The 17642-nt window shown below is 36.2% G+C and overlaps 1 protein-coding gene across 4 annotated transcripts in view; it reads right to left on the reverse strand.

Moving 5' to 3' along the window:
• Positions 1–17642, reverse strand: part of LOC145243933 (uncharacterized) — a 409975-nt gene that overhangs the window by 21487 nt on the left and 370846 nt on the right. For all 4 annotated transcript variants that reach the window (XM_080107058.1, XM_080107061.1, XM_080107059.1 and 1 more), the window contains 4 exons: positions 14828–14883; positions 8648–8698; positions 6348–6404; positions 1777–1846 (listed from right to left, as the gene is read on the reverse strand). In XM_080107058.1, the coding sequence (XP_079963184.1) occupies positions 1777–1846; positions 6348–6404; positions 8648–8698; positions 14828–14883 (234 nt within the window). The remainder of the gene's footprint in view (positions 1–1776; positions 1847–6347; positions 6405–8647; positions 8699–14827; positions 14884–17642) is intronic.

Raw genomic sequence — 17642 nt, forward strand, 5'->3', positions numbered from 1 at the left:
TTACTTTCATTTGTTTTGCTAATGAATCCTGGACAACACCGGGTTGGCAGAGTTGGTGCCTAATCTTATCATGAGTCGCATCTTCCACTTGGTGCGGATTGCAAACCCATGTGACTTCGCCATTCCTTCTGATCCAGGGCAAGTTGGTTGATGGACGCCCAACTGTTGAGAGATGTCCAATCAAAAACATTTCCTCTCTGTGGCTTTCCTCTGACTCTTTTACCTTTTAACATACCCTCAAAGCATAACTTTGACAGATCAGTGGTTGATCGTTTGACATGGCGAAAAAGTTTAAAGGTTTTACTTCAAATAGAGGGGGTGGGAAAGTAGTTTGCGGAGGGTGGATATTTTGTTTTTTTTCGATCAGGTGATGTCCCGTGATGAAACGCATTGTATGATTTTGAAACCTCAATGCAATTGGCTAGCTGTTTAGTTCATGTGATACAATCAAAGCTATATAAGACCTTGACAGGTCAGTGGCTGCTCGTTTAACATGGCCCAAAAAGTTTAAGGGTTTCATCAAATAAAAGGAACAGGGAAGTAGTTTGATGGAGGGTGCCTAATCTACAAACCTATAAAGTTTTTTTTTTCCTCACTCTGACATTGATATTAAACCCTACTATTTCTATTTAAAAATTGTTAAAATGAACTTCTAGATATATTCAGTTATAAATATGCGAGCTACTACATGAAGGTTAACTAATATGCATATTCCTTAGAAAAACGGACGTTAATTTTTCTGGCTTATTATTAGATGATTGGTTTCATTTCACAATTACGTTGATTTCTATTCAGGCATAGTTTCTACATTCTACATAATAGTGTAGAATTTAAGATGAAAACGTTCCAGCACAAAGAAATATTTTTCGGTGTGTGCAAAATGTATCTACCAAACTCTTGTCTTATTTGGTCGACCATGTAAAAATTTGATATATAGGGTATTTGGACCTGTAGCACACTTTTGATTTGGTTTTCAGCCGACAAAACCTGGGGTCATAATTGAAAACAAAACAGCTGACCTTGCCAGTAGTAATCGACTAAATATGTTCACATGTACAAACCTACATACACAGATTAAACAATGTTATTTTTTTTAACTATTTATATGCGTATGGGCATGGCTCAAAGGATAAGTCTCGATTTTAGCTGATGGTACGTACCTGTGTAGGATTTTTTTTTTTTTTTTTTTTACTTTGGATATCACTACCATATATTAGGTACAATATAATAATCAATAGAAAATTGGCTGTATAATAAGTAATTTGCATGAATTAAAATATCATATTTAAGCATATCTTATGATTGGGCAACGTCGAGTGGCTTGCTAGTATATATATGTTTATTTATTATAAGTTAGAAATTTTAAAATAATTTGATATAATCCTGAAAGAAAAGAGAATAAAGAAATGGATAAAAAAATTATTTAAAACTTTCAAGTTTAAAGTTATCAGTATCAGATACAACCCGATTTCTTAACTTGTATCAATGCATCAAGCAGCAACAACAGCAATAAAAACATAAATAAAAAAATGATAGAAAGATATTATAAAATAAATGTATGAAATAGAAAAGAAAAAAAACAAACAAATGGAAAAAAACAAAGGAAAAGTAAATGAAAAACAAAAAATAAATAAAAACAAAACGAAAAAAAAACGAACAGAAAAACAAATAATGAAAAGCAATGCAAAAAAAAAAAAACAATGAACAAAACGCAAAAAGAAAAACAAAGAAAAAGAAAAAATAATAAAAAAAAAGATTAAGAAGAAAAGTTTTTACCGTTTTCTTTTCAGTTTGACTCTAGAAGTTTCTGAAGAATTCTCCACATCTGCTGGTCGACCAGAATTTTCTGAACAAAAAAAAAAAACAAAAAAAAACAAATGAATTTTTTGTTCCACTTGAAATTGCTTAAACAACATTTTTTCCTTCCATTCTCTATATTTTATCATATGAACCTACATCTGATCATCTTGAACTGCCTCTTTTAGCCTCCGCAGGCTGATGATGAGGTGAACCTTTTACCTAGTACAATAGACAAGACGATATTTGAAAACCCGAGAGTGTTAGAATAGAAATCTTCAACAGTTCTTGCTAATATGATAGGCTATTCACTAGTGGAAGATTATGAAGCTATAAAAATATGTGCAAAAGCAATTAAATAATTCATATTTTAAACCAGTAAAGATCAATAGTTATAGTGTTGGAAAGCTTTCAAAAAGAGGAGGAAAGTTTCCCTAGTCAGTTGTGGAACGAGAGTGGGGCGCAACTGTTGTGTTATTAAACATAATTTTCTGGCTTGCACTTTTCAAATGCTTGCGAAATTATATATACACCCAACAAATCTTTTGTCGCTCTTAAAATCAACACAGATGAATTTGTCAACATAGAATCTTATTTATTTATTTTACATAGGAGTCATCACTTATCAAGGCCCGGAGGCCACTCGAGGATAAGAGTTAATGAGTGTACAGTAGTCAATAGGACAATATAGCAGCAATTGTTAGTGATGGAAATTCGGTAAATTAGATTACTTAAGCAGTGGGCTCATCAAGAACTTGTTTACATTGAACTTGAAGACGACCAAATTGTAGTCAGCTGGAAAGCAGGGAAACGGAACAGAGTTCCACAGGCGTGCAGGTCTAAGAAAGAAGCTTTGTGCATGGAATCTACATTTAGGTTTAGACACAGATAAAGAGGGGGGAAAATTATTGATAGTGGTTTCAGTTAGACGAGTGTTTTCCAGGTTTTGGCGAGGGGGGAACATAGATTGAAGTCCAGATGAGCACTTACCATAAAACTAACAATAAGGCAGAGATAGGCTCGCAACGTCTCAATTTACAATTAACTTTTGCCCATCAACAAAGAGAGAGATGGAATATAACTGCGTTTAACTATAAAAGTGAGTTTGTGTGTGTATGGCTGGCAACAATAGAAAAATGCCAACCACACTGGACGACTATCTTCTGTCTTCCCTCCCATCTCTCTCTGTCAATTGTTTATGTTAACTGTCTTTTAAAGACATCAACTGACATTATTGGAATGTAAATATTAAAAATATTACATTGTTCTTTTTTATTTTACATTGTGCAATTCTAACCTGTGGACCTGGAATGCAAGCCTTTCTGTTTTCGGTGATAATTACAATTCCAGTCATTTTTATGGGACACAAGAATGGAGATCAAAAATCCATCTGGAATGTGCACACTTTGCTTTTATAGTAGGTTGAGAGAAAATAATAAGAGGATAACCAGTTTGTGTGCAAGCAGTAGAAAACTATCGAGATGGATGAGAACCCAAGTATAGAGAAAGTATGAGGCGCCTTCAATAAGTTTCCAGACCTTTTTTGTACAGCCATTTAAAATTGTCGTAGACTCTTAAAAATTCAGTATGTTGTTGCTATACATCTTATTAGATGACTGATCAATTTTTATTTTAGTTCCAAATGAACAGCTACAGCAGGAGTTGGAATACCCCCTACTAAGACCCGATTATCACAGTTTGTGATTTTCAAAAATGCAATCTGGACATGAGGGCACTTTAGAAGAACGATATGCAATAAAATTCTGTTTTAAACTTGGAAAAACTGACATAGAAACATATGGAATGCTTCAGACTGCTTTTGGACCATCTTGCATGAATCAAGCATCAGTTTTTGAGTGGCATAAGAGATTCAAGGAAGGCAGGGAGTCTGTTAGGGATAAGTGGTGTGGGAGGAGTAAGGAAGTCAGAACATCAGAGTTGATTGGCCAAATAAAGAATTTCTTGGATAAGGACTGTCATGTGTCTATAGAGACAATAAGTGTACAGTTTGATGTTAGTGTCGGAACTGTACACACAATTATTCGAGAAGAACTGAAGATGCAGAAGATTTGCGCAAAGTTTGCCCCAAGAGTGTTCAGAGAAAATCAGAAAGAAAGACAGACTATTTGACCAAGATGGGCATCAGGACAGTTCCTCACCCTCCCTGTGGTCTAGACTTTACTCCCTATGACTTTCGGTTATTCTCTAAGCTCAAAAAAAAAAAAACTTTAGAGGCTGTCATTATGAGACAATGGAGATGAAAGAGGCTGTGACGAAGGCCTTCCAGAAGTTGTTGGAATGATACAAGTGCATTGCAGCTGGAGGAGAGTACTTCAAAGGGGACTAGAATTTCATGTGTGTGCTATCAATAAAAGTATGCATACGAAAAAAGTCTAGAAACTTATTGAAGGCACATCGTACCTCAGAAACGCACACGTTTAAGCATTTTTGTAAAGACAGATACTTAATAGCAAAACCAGAATGGTGACATGCACCCGATTTTCTATATCTATCGACATTGTTCACAAGTTTTGTTACCTTAATGATATCATTGGAACACAGGGCGGAGTAGGTGCTAGTGCGATATCAAAATCTTAGAAGTGAATGGAATAAGTTTAAAAGCAAAGCATTACCATTGTTGATAAAAGGAAGAGTACGAAGCACGTGTATGGATGTAAAACGTGACCAGTAAGGATTGAGGGTATGATCGAGATGGATGAGAACCCAAGTATAGAGAAAGTATGAGGCGCCTTCAATAACTTTCCAGACCATTTAAAATTGTCGTAGACTCTTAAAAATTCAGTATGTTGTTGCTATACATCTTATTAGATGACTGATCAATTTTTATTTTAGTTCCAAATGAACAGCTACAGCAGGAGTTGGAATACCCCCTACTAAGACCCGATTGTCACAGCTAGTGAAATTTCCTGCTTTCCAACTGACTACAATATGATTGTCTTCAAGTCCAACGTAAACAAGTCCTTGATGAGCCATTCCACTTAAGTTAACATATTTACCGAATTTGCATTACTAACGATTATTATATTGTCCAATTGACTACCATACACTCTTAACTCTTATCCTCAAGTAGTCTCTGGGCCTTGATAAGTGGTGATTCCTATGTAAAAAAAAAACATGAGGGTTTAACTTTACTATGGACATTTGTGCAAGCATGCACCGAGGAATCTTGTAAAATGAAAAAATTTAGTCAATTTTTTTTTATATGAAGTTTTAGAGTTTTATCATAAATAAATCGATGGAAAAATTGTAAAGAAAACTGTTCAGAGATTAAACCAACAATGGTAAGTGGGAGATAATTCAGTCAAAAGAAACAAGTGAGAAAACAATGTAAAAATGTTGTAGGATAAGTTTTAAAAAAAAAATGAATTAGTTTGGTAAACTGTTTTTGTTTTATGTAAAAAAAAAAAAAAAAAATTGTTTTACGAAAAAAAAAAATCCTTATTTTAGAACATATTTTGTGAGAGAAAATATTGCATTCAAATCTAATTAATGAGATTGTTTGTAAACATTTTGGTTCCTCCTCGTTATTGTAGCGAACTTAGGAAGTCCAAATAATGACGTTCAAGTTTAATCATTAGTATCTAATGAATAGCCATGTCGCATTAATGTAAAAACCGAAAACCCACAAAAAAAAAAAAAAAAAAAAAAAAAACGATGAGGTATAAATTAATTAATAAAGAAAATAGTTCTCAAAGAAATGTTAGCTATTTTCCTTGTGTTTATGACATGTCATGTGACCAAAACAAACTTAGTCGAAATCATATTTTCATTGAATCTTTGAATATATATATATATATATATATATATATATATATATTTATATTCAAAGATTCTTTGCATATATATATATATACACACACACACACACACATGTATGGGCATGGCTCAAAGGCTAAGGAATGATGGTGGAAAGTTGTATATTTTGGTTTTGATTCTAGCTGATGGCATCCAGGTCATACACATATAGTTTTAGTTTTTCTCTTACTACTATATATTAAATTTAATATGTTAATCAGTAGAGAATTGTCTCTATGATAATAAATATGTAATCTGCATGAATTAATTCATCATATTTAAGCGTTTCTTATGACCAGGCAACGCCGGGCAGTCTGCTAGTATTTTGATTAAAACTTCTATCTCTACCTTTTTCTATCTATCTATCTTTCTTTTCTACTCCCATTTTACTCCCTCCCTTTCTTTCTTCAACCCATTCATTTCTAGCTGCGCACACACACACACAACTCTCCTTTCTATAAAGGATTCATCAAATGATGAGCTCACTTTTTTCTCCACAATTTAGTACATAATACTGAAAAAGCTACCCCACCCCCACCCACCTGACAAAAACTAATGCACTTGACACTCCAGAGAATTAATTTTTTTTCCCTAAATTTGAAATATTCATACAAGGAAATACTAATTAAGAATGTATCAACTTTGGGGTTCTTTGTTTTGTAGTTTTTTGCCCTTATATAACAGATTTACTGATTATTTTTTTTTTTAACAACAAAAAAAAATTTTTTACATACGATTATTGAAGCCCTTCATAGACATCAACGTGTATGCCACATCATGGATATCTGAATCTGAAAGAAAAATTTAAAAATCAATAAATTAAAAACTAAGAAAAAAAAATGGATACATAAAAAAATAAAAGTACCTATTTACAATGCCTCCCCATGCCATGGGACAGAGTTAGACACCAGGGTCGTTTTTTAACGCGGAGAAAAGGAACAAAAATAAATATTGTCTCAGTTGTGAAGGATTTCTCCGCCACTGAGAGTGAACAAGAAATTGAAGTGTAGCATTTGAAGAAGAGAAAAGTAGGAACAATATATACTCATGTATCATCCGTTTTCATATTATGGCACTCTTAAAATTTTATTGCCAAAAGATGATTTCGTTATATAGGTATCACGTATATTTAAAAAAAAAAAAAAAATTCTTATCACTTTTTCTAACTGGGGATGGTGCATCAAACTGAATGTCAAAGATTCACCTGGTATCTCATATTTAAACTAAGATCTTTCTAAGATTGCAACTATCTTTCTTACGTGCATTTGTTTGTATCTCTCTTGCACTTGGTTCACTGGGTATATTTGCTAGGTAGTTTTCGGCATTTTTTTTTTTTTCATAAGTCTGGTTGTTTCTATAATTACTTGAATGATGAAAATCTTCCAGCTTCCTTTCGTGTCGTACGTAAGACCTTGGTATTGTGATCTGTTCCCACTCAGCTATGTTTAACCCAGCATCATCCAGGACACTCACTTCTAAGGTTGCTTTTTCTTTTTCTTTTTTTCTTGTCCCATATCACTATGTCAGGTTTAATAGTGCCAATTTCAAAGTACGCAGCTGTAGTAATTCCATAGAGTGGACGATATATGACTCATTTCCAACTATTCTTTCTGGTATATGTTCCCAGGACTTGGTACTACATTCGATATTCCATTTTTTCAGCAGAGATATTTACACACTTCATTATGTCACATTGAATAGTAGCCATATTGGCAATAATTCATAGACAATCACCAGAGGATATTATGATTGTACCCAGTCCAAGTGAAAATGTGAAAGACTTACTTTTTTTCTTATGCCGTGTTTACCTCCCCTTTTTTAATTAAAAACAAAGAAAAAAGAAAAATAAAACATTGCATAAAACAGTCACACTATTAATAGAACATCAATATATAGATCAAACATTGTTATAGTCACAAGGTAATCAGATTTCCATCTTGTTAAGAACTGTTGCTAGATATTGGGTGGGTCCATCCACTAGTATATGATTTAGTTAGTTGAGCATAAAAGGAAATGGAAAACCGCTGAGAAGTTAGCCGAGGCCAACTTGATGATTCAGAGTTGAAAATTGCTCAAGTGATGAGAATGTACTGAAAACGCATATGAAATCACATGGCTCAAAGAGAGAGGGTGATAGAGAAGACAGTCCATTAAGACAGGGATGTTCAGACATGTACATGAAATGGGCTGATAAGAATAACTGATTAGTGATTTCAAAACACTCTTTCTGTATATCCCTCTTCTTCACTGATCAACAGTTTGGAACAAAGATCAAATTGAACAAACAACCACTGTCTTCCATATGTTTTGAATAGAGTTAGTCCTTTTCAAAGAATAAGAAACTTTAATAAAAACGAGAATGTTTTTAAGATGCATCTGTAGAGGAATTGTCGGATATTGGGTGGGTACATCCACCAATATATAATTTACTTAGTGGAGAATAACAGGAAATGGAAAACTGCTAAGAGAATAAGCGAGGTCAACTTTATGACTCCTCCCAAGTTCACAACTACTTACGTGGTGAGAATGTACTAGAAACGGTTAGGACATCACATGGCTCAAAGAGAGAGGGTGGTAGATAAGACAGTCTGTTAGGAAAGCACACATTCACGCCAGACATGGAATGACATGCGCTGCCAACATAATTAGTGAGTTCGATCTCTCTCTTCCTCTCCTTTCTATCATTCCCTCAGTCTAGGAGGATCACCAGAAGAACATGCACGAGAAATGACCAATAGCCAGGGTATGGATAGCGATTTAAGAACTTTTAACTTTTCTGTGATGATTATGATAATTTGGTTTGTTACATGCACGACGCAAGGTTGGGAAAGCAACACTGAGATCGGATTCAAAAAGGATTTCTGGATAAAAAAAAAAAATTATGAAATTTGTAGCTGGAAAAGAAAATGGCTTGACGAGCATGAAGGATGTGACGAAACACCCAAACTGGAATGGAGTGATTAGTGATGCGGAATGAGTCGATTTAACCCACCCTGAGTAGGTAGTCGTATAGGAAGTAAGAAAGTCTACTTACCTAAGTCACATCTGGACTGAGCCAATCTTTTACTTAGAAATGGAAACAGACCTATAAAAGACAAACATTGTAGCAACTAATGAAGCATTTCAAGACGATCGTTAACATTAAATAAGGTTTGCATTCATAAAAGGTTGATAAATTACATAAAGTTATGTTTTGTAAAACATTTTTAGATCAGGATTTATATTTTGGATTATTTGGGCTATCGTCATCATCTCGGATGTTATACTCACAATGTCTCGGCCGATGTAATGATAGCTGATAGAACAAGAGCAGTATACTCCCGTGGATGGAATAAAAATTTTCTACAGATTCCCGACGTTCAAAAAGACGCAGATGATCGGAGTTTACATTCGATGAAACGTTGTGAAAATAACATCCAAGATGGTTTGGTCGTTTTATGGCATATCAACCCTTTTCAGGTTATTTAATGCTGAATCCAGTGATTTTGAAGAAAATTCTTTTAATAGAATATATATATATTTTTTTCAAGTTGATTTCTATTTAACCCATAATTGGGACCCTAACAGGTACTACCACTCCGGGTCAGAGTGGACTTGGGAGCAATGGCAATTAAGGGATGGCTCCACACTCCCCAAAGCACACAAGCTGAGGCCTCACCATCGGATATAGTTTAAGATCACATCCAGGACCAACATCCAAGATGAGAACAGTAGTTGGAATAACTCCAAATTATATTATTCTAATATTAATATGATAGTACATTAATGCATTCCACCCAAATCCATTTTTTCTTTTAACTTTGGAAATCACTGCTATATATTTGGTACAATATAATAATAGAATAAATACAAAATCTGCATTAATTAAAATATCATATTTAAGTGTAAGCAATGCCGGTCAGATTGCTACTTTCATATAAAGAGATGGAAGTCGGAAGAGGTATAACTGAAAACCACAAAGTCATAATTTGTGACAATTTAAAAACGAACACATATTTCCTCGTGGGAATTTTTAGAACATGCAACATCAACTGATCAAGTTTTTATGTTGGGAAATTAGTTAAAACTCACTTCATTTTGCTTTATTTACTAATTTGTGACGGATTTGCATTAAAAAGTTAAATATTTCAAAGAAGACATAAGCATTTTAAGTTTCTGTAAAATATTGGTTGAATAAAAAAAATTATACATGTATATACCGTACTTTCTGTGAATAATTAATATGAATCACTAATTATTTTACAACCAACTTCTATTAAATATTAAAATTTTTGGTATTTATGCAAGAATATGGACTGTGCTGAAATAACATTTAGAAATCCATTCTTAACATGGGAAGGCATTTTGTTTATTTATTTTTTTGTAACTATTCTGTACTTTCATCTAAAAATTTAACAAACAAAAGGTACCGTAGTACCAATTTTTGTTTAATCCAAATACACCACGAATGCATAGATAAACCAAATAAATTGTCTGACTAATTTCATAAAATTATTTCAAAGAGAATACAGTTATGTTAATAGTATTTACTAAATGTGTAAAAGCAACAAATAACATTACAAATTCAACAAATTTGGATCTGATTTAATGGAATATGTTATTTTTTTGTGAAAAATACAGGTACAAATCTTTCTTGCTGAATTGAATGGTGAATTCAAGAAGGGAAAACAGCAAAAAAAAAAAAAACACAAAAAAATATAATATATTAAAAATATTTAAATATTTAAAATATATAAAAAAAAAAAAAACATTGGAAAGGTTGCTGCAAAGAAGATGGGTTCCCTATATCAAGCTAGAAGATTAATCACACCTGAGAGTATCCTATACCTCTAGAAGGCCACCATTCGCCCATACATGGAATATTGATGCCACATCTGGACTGGTGCATCTACCACTAGCCTCTTGGATATGGTCCAAAAGAATTTTTAATCTAATAGCTCTCACTTTGTCAACTAAGTCCCAACCTCTATCCCATTGCTGCAATGTTGCATCTCTGTGCCTGTTTTACAAGTATTTTAATGGAATGTGCTCTGATGAACTCATTGCACTTGTGTCCCCCTCGAAAATCACACCCCTTCACTGTCGACGTCCCGAAATGCCAGAAAGTTTTCTACTCTAAAAGCTTCTTCCCTCAAACAGCTAAATTTTGGAATTCCCTTCCTGCTACTTGCTTCCCTGACTGTACTGATATGCAGAAGTTTAAATGTAACGTAAACCAAAATCTTGTTAATCTTTCTTAGGCATGGTCCCAAATAGTAGCCCCTTATGTCTAAGTGGTGATATGCCTTGTTAGGGGCGAACATGAGTAAGAAAAAAAAAATTCTTTTTAATAATAAAATCCACAAGAAACTAATAAAAGACAAAAGATACTAAAAACTGAACATGTGGTTCAAGTGACTAAAAACTGAACATGTGGTTCAAGTGACTAAAAACTGAACATGTGGTTCAAGTGACTAAAAACTGAACATGTGGTTCAAGTTACTAAAAACTGAACATGTGGTTCAAGTTACTAAAAACTGAACATGTGGTTCAAGTTAATAAAAACTGAACATGTGGTTCAAGTTAATAAAAACTGAACATGTGGTTCAAGTTACTAAAAACTGAACATGTGGTTCAAGTTACTAAAAACTGAACATGTGGTTCAAGTTAATAAAAACTGAACATGTGGTTCAAGTTAATAACTGAACATGTGGTTCAAGTTAATAAAAACTGAACATGTGGTTCAAGTTACTAAAAACTGAACATGTGGTTCAAGTTACTAAAAACTGAACATGTGGTTCAAGTTAATAAAAAATGTAAAATTTCCATGGTCAATGTATGAAAGTTTAGTAATACAAGATCGATTTTACAGGTGAGAGTTACTTCCCTTAGATTTTACCTTGTCGTTTGTAGAAGAAAAATAATGGTTTTTGGTATTCTTAAGAATGCATGTTGAGACTTAATGCCTATTTAATTGCCAACTCACAGAGACAAAGTTAGACACAAGGTCGGTTTTATTTGTGGTGAAAATCCAGCTCTCTGCAAGGAAACACTCTGGATAGGAACAAAAATGAAAATTGTCCCAGTCATAAAGGATTTCTCCTCCACTGATTGAGGACAGAAAAGGAAAAGTGTAGCATCAGAACAGATACTACACTGTAATTTTGACCCGATTCTTAATGTCATTGTTGTAGCTAGAACAACTGATAATTATATAATTGATTTCAAGAATGCAAGAAAAGAACAAAATGTTCATTAGTGCAGCACCTTATGTGATAGAGACTGAAAAAAAAAATATAGGAGAGAACGTGAAAAAGAGAAGATGAAGGAGAGAGAGGGGGTAGATGGGGAGAAGAGAGAGAGAGAGAGGGGGGGTAGATGGGGAGAAGAGAGAGAGAGAGAGAGAGGGGGTAGATGGGGAGAAGAGAGAGAGAGAGAGAGAGGGGGTAGATGGGGAGAAGAGAGAGAGAGAGAGAGAGGGGTAGATGGGGAGAAGAGAGAGAGAGAGAGAGAGGGGGTAGATGGGGAGAAGAGAGAGAGAGAGAGAGAGGGGGTAGATGGGGAGAAGAGAGAGAGAGAGAGAGAGGGGGTAGATGGGGAGAAGAGAGAGAGAGAGAGAGAACGACTCCGGAGCAGAGAGAGAGAGAGAGAGAGAGAGAACGACTCCGGAGCAGAGAGAGAGAGAGAGAGAGAGAGAACGACTCCGGAGCAGAGAGAGAGAGAGAGAGAGAGAGAACGACTCCGGAGCAGAGAGAGAGAGAGAGAGAGAGAGAACGACTCCGGAGCAGAGAGAGAGAGAGAGAGAGAGAGAACGACTCCGGAGCAGAGAGAGAGAGAGAGAGAGAGAGAACGACTCCGGAGCAGAGAGAGAGAGAGAGAGAGAGAGAACGACTCCGGAGCAGAGAGAGAGAGAGAGAGAGAGAGAACGACTCCGGAGCAGAGAGAGAGAGAGAGAGAGAACGACTCCGGAGCAGAGAGAGAGAGAGAGAGAGAACGACTCCGGAGCAGAGAGAGAGAGAGAGAGAGAACGACTCCGGAGCAGAGAGAGAGAGAGAGAGAGAACGACTCCGGAGCAGAGAGAGAGAGAGAGAGAGAACGACTCCGGAGCAGAGAGAGAGAGAGAGAGAGAACGACTCCGGAGCAGAGAGAGAGAGAGAGAGAGAACGACTCCGGAGCAGAGAGAGAGAGAGAGAGAGAACGACTCCGGAGCAGAGAGAGAGAGAGAGAGAGAACGACTCCGGAGCAGAGAGAGAGAGAGAGAGAGAACGACTCCGGAGCAGAGAGAGAGAGAGAGAGAGAACGACTCCGGAGCAGAGAGAGAGAGAGAGAGAGAACGACTCCGGAGCAGAGAGAGAGAGAGAGAGAGAACGACTCCGGAGCAGAGAGAGAGAGAGAGAGAGAACGACTCCGGAGCAGAGAGAGAGAGAGAGAGAGAACGACTCCGGAGCAGAGAGAGAGAGAGAGAGAGAACGACTCCGGAGCAGAGAGAGAGAGAGAGAGAGAACGACTCCGGAGCAGAGAGAGAGAGAGAGAGAGAACGACTCCGGAGCAGAGAGAGAGAGAGAGAGAGAACGACTCCGGAGCAGAGAGAGAGAGAGAGAGAGAACGACTCCGGAGCAGAGAGAGAGAGAGAGAGAGAACGACTCCGGAGCAGAGAGAGAGAGAGAGAGAGAGAACGACTCCGGAGCAGAGAGAGAGAGAGAGAGAGAACGACTCCGGAGCAGAGAGAGAGAGAGAGAGAGAGAACGACTCCGGAGCAGAGAGAGAGAGAGAGAGAGAGAGAACGACTCCGGAGCAGAGAGAGAGAGAGAGAGAGAACGACTCCGGAGCAGAGAGAGAGAGAGAGAGAGAACGACTCCGGAGCAGAGAGAGAGAGAGAGAGAGAGAGAACGACTCCGGAGCAGAGAGAGAGAGAGAGAGAACGACTCCGGAGCAGAGAGAGAGAGAGAGAGAACGACTCCGGAGGAAGGAAGAGAGAGAGAGAGAGAGAACGACTCCAGAGAAGAGAGAGAGAGAGAGAGAACGACTCCGGAGAAGAGAGAGAGAGAGAGAGAACGACTCCGGAGAAGAGAGAGAGAGAGAGAGAACGACTCCGGAGAAGAGAGAGAGAGAGAGAGAGAACGACTCCGGAGAAGAGAGAGAGAGAGAGAGAGAGAGAACGACTCCGGAGAAGAGAGAGAGAGAGAGAGAACGACTCCGGAGAAGAGAGAGAGAGAGAGAACGACTCCGGAGAAGAGAGAGAGAGAGAGAACGACTCCGGAGAAGAGAGAGAGAGAGAGAACGACTCCGGAGAAGAGAGAGAGAGAGAGAACGACTCCGGAGAAGAGAGAGAGAGAGAGAACGACTCCGGAGAAGAGAGAGAGAGAGAGAACGACTCCGGAGAAGAGAGAGAGAGAGAGAACGACTCCGGAGAAGAGAGAGAGAGAGAGAATGACTCCGGAGAAGAGAGAGAGAGAGAGAACGACTCCGGAGAAGAGAGAGAGAGAGAGAACGACTCCGGAGAAGAGAGAGAGAGAGAGAACGACTCCGGAGAAGAGAGAGAGAGAGAGAACGACTCCGGAGAAGAGAGAGAGAGAGAGAACGACTCCGGAGAAGAGAGAGAGAGAGAGAGAGAACGACTCCGGAGAAGAGAGAGAGAGAGAGAACGACTCCGGAGAAGAGAGAGAGAGAGAGAACGACTCCGGAGAAGAGAGAGAGAGAGAGAACGACTCCGGAGAAGAGAGAGAGAGAGAACGACTCCGGAGAAGAGAGAGAGAGAGAACGACTCCGGAGAAGAGAGAGAGAGAGAACGACTCCGGAGAAGAGAGAGAGAGAGAACGACTCCGGAGAAGAGAGAGAGAGAGAACGACTCCGGAGAAGAGAGAGAGAGAGAACGACTCCGGAGAAGAGAGAGAGAGAGAACGACTCCGGAGAAGAGAGAGAGAGAGAACGACTCCGGAGAAGAGAGAGAGAGAGAACGACTCGGGAGAAGAGAGAGAGAGAGAACGACTCGGGAGAAGAGAGAGAGAGAGAACGACTCGGGAGAAGAGAGAGAGAGAACGACTCGGGAGAAGAGAGAGAGAGAACGACTCGGGAGAAGAGAGAGAGAGAACGACTCGGGAGAAGAGAGAGAGAGAACGACTCGGGAGAAGAGAGAGTGAAGGGGGAGAGAGCAAGAGAAAATGGGAGCAGAAAGAGATATTTTTTATGTAACTAAAATAGCATTAAATAATTTGAGATAATATTTTTAACTTACGTGGTGAAAGGCTGTTGGGCCCCAATTTTGGTGCGAGGGGAACAGGTTTGGCATTGCTGAAAAGAAAGAAAAATTTACATTCGTTAAAATATTTATAGTATAAATGAAAAGTGAACAATTCAATTTTAATCTATTCTTGTTGCCATATATCGAGTTACTGTTAGAGTACAGATATTTTAGTATTACAATATTGGAAGAAAAACACATTTGAAATACGCAACTATGCTACAAAGGTGTGATTGACACTAAATGGACGCTTCCAGGATGCCGCCATGTTGTTTTGTTTTTTTTTTCTTTTGCATTGTTCCAAAAAAAAAAAAAAAAAAAAAAAAAAGTATTAGCATATCTTAAAAAACTTTCACATTTATTCATCTAGAGAAAAATAGAAAAAAAAAATCTTAAACGCTATTTATTTTTTTTTTTCAAATATAAACATTACTTTATAGGGATGCGATTAAGTTTGTAGAAAGTCAAGCCGTTTCGTTCAGTTTTATCCACCAACAATTCATTTTTATTCAAAAATCAGGAAAACATAGCTTTTCTTTTTCCCAATCTCCAATTAAGTCAATTGACCAGTGTGAATTATATCGAATTCGATATAATTAAAAATATATTTTTTTAAACTTTAAACGTATTTTTGGAAATTTTTAAATGTAATTCGATATAATTAAACGAATTTTTAAGTTTTTAACCGATACCAACACAGATTTTAAAGTTTTTTATACATAAGGAAGGAGATTTTAAAATTAATTTGGGTTCAAATTAAAATCGATTTATATAAAGAAAATTTTTTTTTCGAAATGAGATCTTAAATTTAAACAATTCAAAGTTTAAAATTAGGTATTACATTATCCGATAAAAAAAAAAGGGGGGGATTAAACAAAACGAGATTTAAGAGTGAATTCACGAGGTATATATACTTCACACTTCCGGTTATAAGATAGACGAATGTTGGCTGAAGAGAGCTTGATAAGGATACCTTAAACGGGCCTTATTATCGGGCTTGAAACCGACGGTACCAATGATCTGTCTCAACTAACAACTTTCTGTACACAAAATATAAATACGCTCTTAAAATTTGGATGTTCGTTTTAATTGAGCACTCTGCTGGAATTCTTTTTCCAAAAGAAACTAATCATATATAGATAGATAGATATTTATTAAAAAAGTATTAATTATAAAAAATAATTATAGTACAAATTATATATATATATACATATGATTCACCTGTCATCCCATTTATCAAAAGATGGAATCGACCAATCGTTGAATACAAGATGCAACCAAGAAAGCAAGCAAGGTCCACATGGTTTTATAATTGTGTGAGATATACTAGCAGGCCGCCTGGCGTACCCGATTGTAAAATATGGATAAATATTATATTTTAATTAATGCAGATTTCTTATTTATTATAAACAGAAGTACTGTAAGTATTAAATGTAACATTAAATTCCTTTAAAAAAAAAAAAAGTGAAAAATTAAAAAAATAAAGAAAAAAAAGAAAAACACCCCAAAATAAACTGAGACATATACATGCGAGTATTATGTCTTTTTCTAAGCAGTTCATATTTTGTAAGTAAAAAAAAAAAAAAAAAAAAATACTCATGTCGAGATCGAAAACCAAAACTTAAAGACAGCAAATCATGTACGATACCCATTGGGCCAGTTTGACACAATCTTTAAAATGTGTTTTCAAACCTATTTATTCTTAGCATAAAGAATCTGTTAGGTGAATGATTCATACACGCACATTTGTGAAACAGTTGACAAACCGATAAAAATCTGGTAACCCTCACGTACCAATTTTTCAATTTGAATCCCTTTTTTTTTGGATGAAAGCCAATTAAAAAGTTTTCCACAGGTCTGAATACACTATATACCAAATTTCAAGTCTGTGGATCAAAGATTTGTTGAGTGTATAGGTTGAGAAGCATCCTCTCACACACACATTCTCACTTTTATAGATATATAGATTTAAAAAAAATGTAAGAATTGTCCATGGTCGCTTTATGTAAAGTAGCAAGAAACAACCATTTTCTAATAAAGTTAATTTTGATAAAATTCATTGTTTACAAAAAATACATTTTATTGTCATAAAATTTTTAAAATTTTTTCAATGTTTGATATATTTGTTGTAAAAACGTAGCACTTGTAATTATAAAAAATTGATTTTCATATTTGAATGTTTGTAGGGACCATTGTTAGACTGGGATAGTATTCAGGAGAGAGAGGGAGAAAATATTTTATTTCAGACATCCATAACTATAAGTCATATTTAAATAAATGAATGCTTGTAGGCATATTATTAGACTGGCCTTCGTTCAGGAGAGATGAACAATTATAGGTTATTTGGGCTTTCCATAACTGTAAAAGCCTGATTTTCATAAAAGAATGGGTGTAGGTCTAGGATGGATGGTATCAGGAGAGCGCGAGTGCGTGCAGCCAGATTGTCTTCATAGAAAGTTAATCCAGGTATGTCTTAAAAGAGGAAGGAAAGAAGACTACAATATAAGAACTAAACGAATCTAAGTTGGAGTCTATGAAAGTGTCTTCAGTCATGTATAAGAAACGTCATTTAACGTTAACGTTATTCCCTCGGTAGATCATTTATAAGAAACAGAGCATCGGAAATGACCGGTAGATAAACAGACAGCAAAAACATTTTAGCCATAAATCGAATCAATAGATGGCATCATTCCCTTTTTTGTGTTCCTGCATAGCTAGACAAGGTTTTGTAAGAAAGTCTATCCACGGTCCTTTGTAATATTAATGACATTATGTGAAGGTTGTAGTCTATCACACTTCAGTTTCATAT

The sequence above is a fragment of the Euprymna scolopes genome, chromosome 22 (assembly GCF_053919585.1).
Source record: "Euprymna scolopes isolate OS-2025 chromosome 22, ASM5391958v1, whole genome shotgun sequence".
NCBI classification, from domain to species: Eukaryota; Metazoa; Mollusca; class Cephalopoda; order Sepiida; family Sepiolidae; genus Euprymna; species Euprymna scolopes.